We start from the raw sequence: 12,659 nt of genomic DNA, 5'->3' as shown, positions 1-12,659 counted from the left end.
CACTATGATAACCTGCAAGCGTGTAAGGGATATAAAGAAAAATAATGGTGATGACACTGTTTGACCCCCTGGATCTGCCTGTATCAGATAAACTCCATGACTACTAAGTTACACACCCCTGGAAGTACATTTTAGCTAAAGACAGAAGGTTCATATCATTTATTTAATCTTAAGCTGTACCCCAAAAGTCAGAGATGTATATATATTTGTACATTAGTCATAATAGCAGTACTAAAAAAAAATGCAGAGCTAAAATGAAATGAGAAAGATTACTTCAAACTGGGAATTCTGGAGAAGACTTAAAATGCGGAATTTGAGACAATTCTGGAGTATCAGCTGGACTTCCACAGGACAACAGGGAGAAGAACAGCCCTGGTCTGGAAAGTACCAGAGATAACAGAAATAAAGGCAAAAGTAGAAGAGTACAGACAATGTCCAAGAACAGAGGTATTCCACTGAGGCCGAGAATAAGATCTGTGGGTGGGCATGACATTTCCAGTTTATCTTTAAAAAAAAAAAAAAAGAAAAGAAAAAAACCTACTCTCATGTGTCTAACACTGCTGAGAAATCATCCCTCCACCTCGACAAACTCTTTTGGTTCAATGGTGCAGAACCTTGTTTCTCTTTCTTACTCCTTATTAGGTCCTTGATCTCTGTCTTCTCCAGGCAAACTTTTCTCCTTGTCCAAGCACCAGTTATTCTCATTTACAACTAGTATTCACTGTTATCATAAGAGGAGCTGGCCAATTTTTTTCTATAAAGGGTCAGAGAATAAACACTTCAGGCTTGGCAGACCAAGGGGAAAAAGAAAGATAGTAAGACAGAAAACAAATTTCCATACATTTTTATTGGCAAAAGTCAAAATAAAATAAGTGATTTTGAGTTTTGTAATATAGGTGTATTAACCAAAAAATGTAATTCTTTTTGTGGGGAAGGAGAGTATGTTTCCTTAATTGGAGCTCAAAGTCAGATTTTTTCCCTATCATCAAAATCTTATGGCTAATGTTCCTCTCCAAGTGTTGATCTGCAATGAGAGTTAACATATTTCATCTGTGAAAATATCCTCACAAAGACGGCTACTGGTCGTAATTCATGAGCATATAATTTTAATTGAGCATATTCCTCACTTGGAAGGCATTTACAGAATGCTATTAGATTCTTCTCCTGATATTTGTGGTTCCAACATGCTGATACACTGCAGATACACCTTTCTAACTAAAGGTTAGGTGGAGGGTCACAAGTGCCAGTAACCGGGTTTTGAACTATGGACATTTCCTTAGCTCTTGCATCAAATCCCAAAACCTGATGCTAACTGTAGTTAGATCTCAAAAGGTCTATCTGCTACAAATCTGTGGGAAATAGAGATCTCATCTTTTTACTTGTGACGGCATGAGAATTAGATAAAGCACCCTGACATTACTGTGATTCCTACAAATGTTAGCTGTCAAAATTACTTCATCAGAGTGTAAGTTTTACATGTAAGTGCGGTTTTGTCTTATAATTCTAGATAAAATTTATTTTTAAAACATATCAAGTCTACAGAAAAGCTCATTTCAGAGAAATTCAATATTTGTAATAATGGTTGTGGGTGAGATTTTTTTCTTCATCAATGTTTCAGTCGTGGCCCTTTGCAACAAAAGATTAACACTGAAAAAGCACTGAATGGCTGAATGTATAGCAAGTGAGGATATTCAGTTTTGATTTCTCACAAAAATTCACGGATATGATAACAGTGCTTCCATAAGACTAAATGAAGCTCATTGGTGATATTACTGTTTCAAAAACAAATGACAGATTCAAATCTACAGAGCCGAAAAAAAAATGAGAGATTCAAATATTTGCTGCCAACCACCTGCCGATTAATAAGTGATGAGTACCTATGGGGTTTGGGCATCTCATATGTTTACATAATTTGTAAAGCTGTCTGACCAAGTCTCTTCCTGCTCCACATGTATTTTTACCACTCTGAGTTGTAATACATCATAGCAAACTCCAATGCAGGTTGTAGCAAATTAGTGTTTCCTCAACTTCTGTGAACATATTATTGGCTATAATTATTCCACACGAACTATTAATAAAGGCTATTCCTCTGGACTACCCCTCAAATCACAACGAAAGACCAGGACCTGTAACCTCTTTAACTTAGAAGCCAAAAGCAACCCACTTAAAATCATTTCCTGGTTTTAAAATCAAACAATGATGTTTTTCCCAATGTGCCCCATTCTTAAAGCAACTGTTCTTGCCAAAGGGCTAATAGTGCAAGACAAGTTTATTTTCTGTGAACACATTTCTTTGGCTCCGGCAGTCAAATGTGATTTAATTAACTCAACACTGGTAAATGGCCTTCCTGCCTGGCTAACAAACGAGCCACTCAGGAGCTCACAATGGCTCATTTTGCCTTTTTGTGAAAGTTCTGCTGTGATAAGATATTGTTTTATATTTTTTGACTTTCCTGATAGCTGCCTTCCTGTGCACTGGGAAGGCTGCAAGGGGTGCTCGGTTTGGCCACGTGGACGCCCGCCATGCTAGCAGGACAGCCTCAGTGTGGATGCACAATAACACCAGGCTGGCTTTAATTTGTTAACAATATAACCCACACTCCACTGTGCCTGAAAAGTAAGGTATGTGAAGTCTGTGTGTGTACTGTCAATAACAAGAGTATTAAAATCATAGTATAGCAATATGTATAGCACCAGAAATAATATGAAGTCGTAACTGTCACAGAAATTTGTAAGCTGCTGAGCAGCAGTGCACAGCATCTAGAGTTAATGCATATGTATGGTGTTCCCCTCTATCATAAGAAGCCAACTCTGCCATCATCGTGCAACATACAGATCAGCAAGCATTGGTGCATCCCAACAGAACTTTATGGACACTGAAATCTGAATTTAATATAACATTTGCATGTCACAAAATATTCTTTTGATTTTTCAAATATTTAAAAATATTACAACAATTCTTAGCTTGTGGGCTGTACAAAAATAGGTGGGTCAAATTTGAGCTGCAGATTGTAGTTTGCCAAAAACTGATCTACAAGATAAGAACCCTATAAGATATATATAGTGCTATTTACCCTCAGGAGCACCAGACTTATATCCCTAACTCACTAAGTGGATCACACAATACTTCAAACCCAATACATACCAAATTAAACTAATTACCTTCCCTCTGCTCTCAGGTTTCCCTTCCCAAATATATTTCCTAACTCAACTCATCAACGACTAAGCACTGAAAACCACAAGTCAGACGCTGGAGAACCAATAATTTTTCACACTCTCCCCTGAAGCCTTTCCTGAAATCAGAATCGATCCTAGATCCTCAGCATCCACCACTGTCTGAAGCACCATTTTGTACTCCCTCCCTTTCACTACCGTAATCACACTGGCTTCTTCCAGTCCCTCAAACACATCTCTTGTCCCCTCCCACCACAGACTCTCCACAGTCCTCAAACAGCAGTTTCACACTTTGCTCTGTGCGAGACACCTAAGTCATCACGAGGGGAGGCAGAAGGAAGAAGCTAAGAAACCAGTTAAGACCTCACTGTCTTGGCTTGCAGACATAATGTCATTCTAAAATATACACAAGAGTTCCATGACCAAGATAATCCCATTGTTTTGAAAAACACGGCTGTAAAAGTCTAATTTCTTTACTGTAACATGTAAGGTGCTATATGATGTGACTCTCTGATCTCTCCAACCCCAACCCCTCATCCATCCTTCTCAGTGCAAACGAAACGAGCTTCAATTTCAACATTCTGGTTCACCAAGCCCTCTGCCTCTTCTCCCTTCTTGGTTTAACTAATTTATATTTGTCCTAGAAGTGTCCCCATTGACTTCACACCTTTGAAGAAATGTTACACATTCTTCATCCGAAATAATCTGAAAGTATTATTTACTTGACTTTGGATTCACTATCTTACCTTGGATCCTTTGTCTTACTACTGAATCTCCAGAATCTAGAGAACAATGCCAAACAGATGGCACATGTCCAATAAACACCCATCATGTGAATAAGACATCTTATTCATTTTATACCCCAGTATACAATGTTGTGTCTGGCACACAGCAGGAGCTCAACACACATATTCTAAAAAAAACTCAAAATGAAAACTTGGGCCTGGAGATCAAGAGCCTCGATCAGTAGGCCCAGGAGTTGTACACCCAGTGGTGGTGGGTTCCCTGTTCCCTTGTTGATCCCTTCAATCTTCAATTAGCTGTGATTCTCATATTTCAATATTCCTCTGACCTCATTCCTAACTTCCTCTGTCATGTGGTTTGTGATGTCCATATAAAATCAGATGAAGTATAGATTTTATTTTTTTAAGATTTTATTTATTTATTCATGAGAGACACAGAGAGAGGCAGAGACATGGGCAGAGGGAGAAGCAGGCTCCCTGTAGAGAGCCCGATGTGGGACTCAATTCCATGACCACAGGATCACGATCTGAGCCAAAGGCAGACGCTCAATCACTGAACCACTCAGGCGTCATGCAGCCTAGATTTTAAATGTGGCTCTCTACTTCAAGCAGCACATGGCCACTTTGAAAAATCTGTAAAGTGCCAAATAGCCATAGAATACTACAAATAAAACATATTGGGAAAAGCACGAAAAGAAAAATCCTGAACACCTTTTAAAGAATCTGAATGTTGGGATTTAGTTTAGACTTGTTTATTAAAAAGGATAAAATATTCCAGTGGAAAGCTATCAAATTACTCAGGGTGGGAGGATATATTAAATACACAATTTATATGCTGTGAAATTCATGGTTTTCTAAATAACAACTACATTTAAATAATGCTTAGAAGAGAATAATACTAAATTCTGCCAATAAAAATTTAATAAGAATATAGAAACATATAGAAATGATTCTTACTAAGTTATTGTCATCCTGGAAAGCATAATGCAGAGTTGTAATCCATTTATTATCTCCATTCACTAATACATCCCTTTCTTCACGAAAACATGCTGTCTGAAAAGGAAAAACAATTTTTTTTTAGTCAGAGGACACTTTATGTAAAATATATTATGCAAACAATTGCTTAATATGTTTATTATACTTTCTGTCCTGGAAATGGAGTATGTTTATTATACTTCCTGTCCTGGAAAAAGAATATGTTTATTATACTTCCTGTCCTAGGAAAAGAATACATCCAATATGATACGACTTTTCAATAAGTCAAGCTCTCTCAGAGAACAGACAATGGGAATAGAACTCTTGAAAACATTTTATATTAAAAAATATGGCTGTAGTTTAAAAAAAAAAAAAAAACAGAAAAAAAGCACATATGCATTTGACGACCACAGTCCAATCTACCATTCAGATAATATAAACGTTAACATTTTGTCACCTTTACTTCTGTTATTTTTAAGGAAATAAAATACAAGTAAGTTGTAGTCTTCCTCTTCTTTACATATTTCCCTTCTTTCTTCCTGATAAAATGAATAATCCAAAGTTACTATACACACTATGTTCTTTCCTTCATATACTTTGATCACACATTTTTCTGTCTAAAACAACAGAATTGTTTTGCATTTTGAAAGTTTACATGAATGTCATAATTTTATCTATCCTTCTACAACTTGATTGCTTCTTATTCAATGATGGCTATTTTCCTTTTTTTTTTTTTTTTTTTGTTTTGACTATTTTCTTTTCAATTGCTATGACATTCCCTTGTCTGAATATACCAGAATTTATGTATGCAAACTCCAACCAGGAAAACATAGGTCACTTCCAATTTTCGTTTTATGATGTTGCAATGAATATATTTGTACAAATGTACAAGAGTCTCCTCGGGGTGTACACTTAGAAGTCAAAATGCTAGCTACAAGCATTTTCCACTTTACCAGACATAGCCAATTTTCTCTAAGTGTATATCGATTACTACCCTCAACCCAGTGTAGAAATCTCCTTTACTCCCCCACATCCTCAACTGCATTTAGCATTATTAGGCTTTTAAGTGTGTCAATAGGATGGCTGTAAAACTATACTGTTCCTTTCATCAACATATTCCTAATTCCCCATGCAGATAAACAGCTTTACATATGTTTTTTTACATCTGAACTTTCTCTATGAATTGTTCATTCCCTTTGTCCATTTTCTCTAATGAATTATCTTTTTCTTTTTGATTTGTAAAAGTTTTAATTTAATTCTGAAACCCTATTTCCACTATTATAAGGGTACATTCTGAGAACCTTAGAAATGTATGGCTAAAAATAATAATTTTATAGATACACTATAATTCTATAATCTATCATCTTCAAGGTTTCAATTTTTAAAACCCCACTATGCCAGCAAGCTCAAAAAGAACTGACAGGTAAAGTAAAACAAAAACAAAAAACAGCCCCATACTCACATTGTCACGGGTGTCCAGAGGTCACCACCAGCTACTCTGCTGAGTATTTTCTCAGAAAATTTCTCTGTAAGCATGAACATGAGCACGCACATGCACACAGACAATATTCATGTGGTACCTCTTTTCTTCACACAAATCAGATCATAGTGCTCCATAAGTTTCTTTTTTCAAGTATACCTGAACAGTTTCAAGTATACCTGAACAGTTTTCCACACCAGTACAGAGACCCACCTACCTCTTCTTCATGGCTGCATGATATTCCATGCACACTGAAAAATCATCACACAGTATCCTATCTACAGGAAATACTTAGTTACTTATTCCCATAAAAAATTAATAATTATGTTTGCTATCAACATTATATTACCCTAATTAGGTACCTTAATTTTTTCCAGGTATTCCCATAAATTTTATTTGATGGGAACTTCCAAAAGTCATGCATGAAATAGCACCAGAGAAAAATTTTAAAACAATTAAAGCTTAAACCAAATAAACGGGCAGTTTTATCTACCAATTCAACTATCTAAATCCATAGCATTACATGCTGGTTGACACACTCACTGCTAAATTGTGTTTTAGAATTTTAGTGACCTGGATTATAGTTTGCCACTAATGGTTCTGAAAGGGGTAAAGATGGTCAGAGCCCAGAAAGCCTCCATTCTCCTGGCTTTATCTTATTATGACAGCCTTCTGAAACCTCACAGACATTCTAGCTAAATTCTAATAAACGTGATTGGTGGCTCCAAACTCAATAAAGCTCCAAAGACTTTTTTGTCAATAGATTAAACTTTAGTACATTCTCATCTATTCCAAACTCTTCAGTGAAAAAATAAATTAAAAAATTAAAATATAAGCTATGATCTAAAACTTCAAACACATACAAGAGAGAAGAGTAAAAGCACCTCCTTCCCACAATGGCCTCATCAACCAGCCAACTTCAACAATGATGTTACCATTCAATCTGGTTTCATCACGTACACCCTCACCTCCTCAAACCCAGTACCGCACCCTTCACATACCACGACCCTCCCTCCATATACATGTGTGTGCATGCACATGTACACACATGCACAGGGTTTTTTCTTTTTTTGAAGCAAATCCCAGACGTCATGCAATTTTATCCCTAAGTATTTAGGTGTTACACTATCCATAATGATGCCTCAGATACTGAATTTAGATGTACAGCATCATGTTCTTTTCTGCTTCAGTATGTCTCATGGTCCTCAGCTGTCACAACTAGGAGATGTGAAGGTAATGGCAATCTACTAGAAAGAGGCCAGGGATGCTGTTACACATCCTACAATGCACAGGACAGCCCCTACAGTAATCATCTGGCCCCAAATGTCATAAGTGCCACTGCTGAGAAACCCTGTTCTAAATCAATATTAACGAAACCACAATGCATGCATACAACAAGGTTCATGAAGTTGTACTGAGGGCTCCACATGGATAAAGGCTATAATAACGTCTATTTCTACCTTTAAAAAAAATTTTTAATATCCTCCTTTAAAAGTAGAATATGAATATATAAGAATGTAATAAATATGTAGGAGGGGTTACTGGAGGTCACAGAGCTTCTTCAGATTCTGTCACAGATGAGGAGATGAGAAGGGATGGTTGACACACTAACCAAGTTTGTAAATGATCAACAGCAGGGCCAGGCGGCTCTGCACCTGTAAAATTAGCAGGTATTCAGCCACCCAAGAATAGAAAGAGAGAAGGTATCCTGCTACCTTCAAATAATGCATGTCCCACTAGTTCTATATTTGTTATATGCCTTAAATGGAAATAAATACAGCTAAAAAGGCTGGAGGTATGTCTTTGAAAAAGTGTATAAAGCATCAACAACACACAGGTTACAAATCGAGACATTTTGCTGCTCATCTGTAAGTGATTAAGCATCACTGGTAGGCCCAGTTTTCCAAAGCCAGATAAACCAAGGTCAGAACAGGGTTTTTTTTTTTAAACATTTGTTTAAAAAAGGACTTAAAAAAAAAAAAAAAAAAGGACTTGATAACTCAAGCATAGAAATACAACTCCACTATACTCCTACATGAATCTCTCTGTAAAAATTTTAATGTAGAATTTCTTCCTAAAAGACGAAAGTTTCAAGTAGTTTGAGGAGGGTTCCTTTCAAATATCGAACTAGCCTTTTTATACCTGAAGTAAATGCCACTGGGTCATGGTGTATGTACGAGTCTTTTCATACACTGCTGAATTCTATCTGCTAACATGTTGGATATTTTTATCTATGTTCACAAGGCTCTGTGGTCTTTAATTTTCTTTGTATGGTCCCTATTTGGTTTCTCTATTGGAATAACACAGAATGAGTGTTGCCCTCAGGCCCCAAGGTCCACCTTCTCCTGCCTTTGAGAATCTCCTTAAATTTCTTTTATATATAAAATGTCAAGGGTCTCTAAAACTGTACTTAGTGGGAGGAATATGAAGAAATATACCTATTCCATCTCATCCCAGAAAGAGAATATATTAATGGTTTTTAATTCAATAAAATAATTTAATTTCCAATTGTTCCTTATCTTCAACTTTGCCACTTAAGTAATGAAAGCTAACCCTGTGATCCTTCCTTTTCTTCTAATTCTCCCCAACACCAACTTCATAGAAAATAGCACAATTTTAACTCCTAAAAACTTCTAATGCTGAAACACTAAGCTTACTACAATTATGATTTCTGTGAAACAATTAGAACAGACTTATTTGCTATTTCTTACTAATAAGATTTGTTGCTCCAGCTGCTGGCGGTGCTGCCAGCACCTGCAGGCTCTACCTCAGCTGCAAGTGCTCTACGATCCCAAGGCTATGTCCTCCTGTGGATGGCCCAAAGTCCATGAATGAATAAAGCAGGTGCGAAAAAGGTCAGTCCATGGGCCTCAGGCGGGACTCCGAAGGACCGTTTCTGCTCCACAGCTCCCCGTGAGACAGCTTGACTTCCCCCTGAACATGATGTTTCACCTTTCTATCAACAGCCATTTCAGAAGAACACCCTAATTCAGTCTCCCTATGGGCTTCCTGGAAAATCCAACCAGTGACAATAAGGCAATTTAGTCTTAAGGAAGTTCAATAGAGTCAAAATAATGCCAGAGAGTGATGTAAAAGTTTCCAAATACTTTTCTCATCAGGACACTGTTCCACGGAGGCTACCTCTGGGAGGCAGGGAGGGGCTCCGCCCCATGGGGTGGACTCAGAGAGGGCTTCTATTTTATCTGTAAGGTGGCACCACTCGTTTTTATAAATACTCTATGTGTACTTCTCTTGTGCAGGTTTTGTCAGGAGACTCACAGAAGACAAAGCTGAAAGCAAAAACTTGCCCCAAAGGTTAGTGATCGATTCTACATGATGGAACATAAATGATTACCTTTCACTTCAAGTTCTGTTACATTTTTCAAATTTCTCCACAGAAACAGATGAGGTATTTTACTACTGCCACATCTATCACCAAGGGAACAATTTTTGCTTTTCTCTATATGTTCAGTTTTGTTTTTTTTTTCTCCCCAGGTTGCTACCAGTACTGGTGGATAAAGAAAGGTTTCTAAGGGCTAATTTCTCATTAGAGAAATCTTACTTCCAGAGCTAATGTTCAGTCTACACAACAGTATGATCCTCCTACAAATTCAAATACTGAAATACTTCCACACTGAGGCCCCTGAGGACCCTGTCTGGCCACTCACCATGATCTCACAGAGCAGGAGACCCCCAGAATCCCTCCCCAAATCTATGTGTAACGTCAGTTCTGACCATAGCATAACAGCTATGAGATAATTTTAACATCACTCCCATCATTCCCTCATATCTAGCATCAACATAAAAACACTGGCAATTCTTGCAATAGATTTTTCTACCATCCTTTCATAATATAAAAACATACATTTAACTGTATAATTAGCAATAAAGAGAATTCTTAGAGGGCACATTCAAAACTCCTGTTGACTTCCACTTTGAGCAGAACACAGATAAATACAGAATAATATAAACGAGTTACATCAAGTTGGAAATCCATTATTGCAAAATTTCTCCCTATAAAATAAACTGGTTTCCACACCTCCTTTTCACAAAATATACAAGCCCCACATTTAGTTTTCAGACAATATGAAATAAGCATCACAAATTATAACTTTTTATGTTTATTTTTTATGCATTATAACTTTTATCATTACTCTGTCACAACTGTAAATTGTAGAACTTATCTCATACGTCTTAAAAATAAATGCCACCATAGATAACATTGTATCTATGATAAATGTAAATGATATCTATAATTTTATAGGTCTCTAAAATTACTTCTGAAACATTAAACATTCCAATAAACAGAATCTTACCTCAGCCCTTTTCAGCATTTCCCATTTATTCAATATTTTCATGGCAAATACTTTATCTGCATTTTTTAGTTTCACTACAGCAACCTAGAAAAGGAAATACAACTTTTAAAATACGACAATGTAACAAATAAAACTTTTTCAGTCATCCATTTTCCTTTTTCCTCTCTGTAAGAAAATAAATACCAACATTATCAACAATTTCCATGCAGTTCATACTCTAAGCTCCAAAATCAAATAATATCGTCAGTTGAAAAGGTTACATTAGTCAACATGTGCCAAACATGTTAAGTGTATTTTTAACCCTGTATCACTGTTACATCCTCTTCTTCAAGTTCTCTGCTCTGGAATTTAACTTGACATCTACTGTCACTAGGAAATTGACCAAAATGTACAACACTGAAATAACGAGAGCTTACTGAGTACTGCATGCCAAATTCCAACACAGTGCTACAGGAAATGCAGCTGCCAAAACAAGTATGTTTCGTGGGAATCAAATAGTATAAAATAAACTGAAAATGATATTATTTTTCACACCACATATTCTTACCCACTGTACAACCCCCCACCTCTCTCTCTCTCTCTCTCTCTCTCTCTCTCTCACACACACACACAAAAACACCCCTGAAGATCAATTAAGGCTAATGGCTCTACAAAATTGCAGACTTCACACATTCCTTTCCAACATTAAAAGGAACAAATATTTTTGTATTTTGTAATTCAGTTATGGATCAAAAAAACTGTCAAATTTAAATAAATAAGCCTCAACAAACTGACTCCATTTGTTTTTACCTCTCTGCTTTGGTTTTACTAGCTGATCTCCAAGGGCCCTTCCAGCTCACTGGGGATATTGCAGGGCTGAGATAGCACTGCAGAAGGGGGAATCAAGGTTGTTTCCAGTCACTGGGGCCAGGATGAGGAAGACAAATACCCTAACATGTGGCAGGAGAGAACAAATTACATACAGCATGTCTTCAAACAGATCAAAGGGATCCTGCCAAGGATGGAGACTGGGTTTAAATTCAAGTGTTGAAATTTTTAAAATCTTAATGGCAAATGTACATATTAGGAACATTTAATAAATTTATATTTGTATTAGATTACAATAAAAGTAATATGACCATATAATTAAAACTACTGTATAATACTATATAAACTAGGATATTTCTTGGTAATTGTCATAAATGGTTATGACTTGTGATTATAGTTTTTCACAGTTAAAATGGTAGGAAAGAAGACGGGTATCTCGATTTCAAGTGCAATCACTTCAATCTTAGTCATTTCTGGTCCTATCTACAGAAATGATGGGTCAGTTAAATTGTTCTCCCATTGCTTCATGCTCAAAGAAAGAGGACTGTCCGTGACACAGAAATAACCTGAATGTCCATCAACAGATGAATAACGAAAATGTGGCACACATATACAATGGGATATTATTCAGCCATAAAAACAGAAGGAAATCCTGCTTTTACGACAACATGGATGAACCTGGAGGGCATTATGCTAAGTGAAATCAGCCAGACAAAGAAAAATAAATACTGCATGATCTCATTTACATATGGAATCTGAGAGTCAAACGCATAAAAACAGAGACTAGAATGAGGGTTGCCAGGGGCTGAGGAAGATGGGGAGATGTTGGTCAAGGGGTACAAAGCTCCAGTTATAAGATGAATACATTCTGGGGATGTGATATAAAGCATGGTGAGTACAGTTAACAGTATTTTACTATATACTTGAAAGTTGCTAAAAGAAAAGATCTTAAATGTTCTCACCACAAATTTTTTAAAAAGGTAATTCTGTGAGGTGATATTAACCTTACTCTGCTAATCATTTTGCAATATATACATGTAACAAATGATCACTTTGTATGCCTTGCACTTACATAATGTTACATGTTAATTACATCTCAATAAAGATGGGGGTAAAATAAAGGAGTCTATGACAGAGAGCAAGGAAAAACCTGAAACATTGTTTC

At 36.5% G+C, this 12,659-nt stretch overlaps 1 protein-coding gene across 18 annotated transcripts in view; it reads right to left on the bottom strand.

Moving 5' to 3' along the window:
* Positions 1-12,659, bottom strand: part of CDC42BPA (CDC42 binding protein kinase alpha) — a 309,366-nt gene that overhangs the window by 197,642 nt on the left and 99,065 nt on the right. For all 18 annotated transcript variants that reach the window (XR_005362267.1, XM_038542788.1, XM_038542797.1 and 15 more), the window contains 2 exons: positions 10,688-10,771; positions 4,874-4,969 (listed from right to left, as the gene is read on the bottom strand). Coding sequence is in view for 17 of the 18 variants with exons in the window: in XM_038542788.1 (XP_038398716.1) it covers positions 4,874-4,969; positions 10,688-10,771 (180 nt within the window). In the remaining variant the exon portion in view is untranslated. The remainder of the gene's footprint in view (positions 1-4,873; positions 4,970-10,687; positions 10,772-12,659) is intronic.

Source organism: Canis lupus, chromosome 7 (assembly GCF_011100685.1).
Source record: "Canis lupus familiaris isolate Mischka breed German Shepherd chromosome 7, alternate assembly UU_Cfam_GSD_1.0, whole genome shotgun sequence".
NCBI lineage: Eukaryota > Metazoa > Chordata > Mammalia > Carnivora > Canidae > Canis > Canis lupus.
Note: the sequence above shows the minus strand (reverse complement) of the source record. Positions and strands in the feature narration are given on the sequence as shown.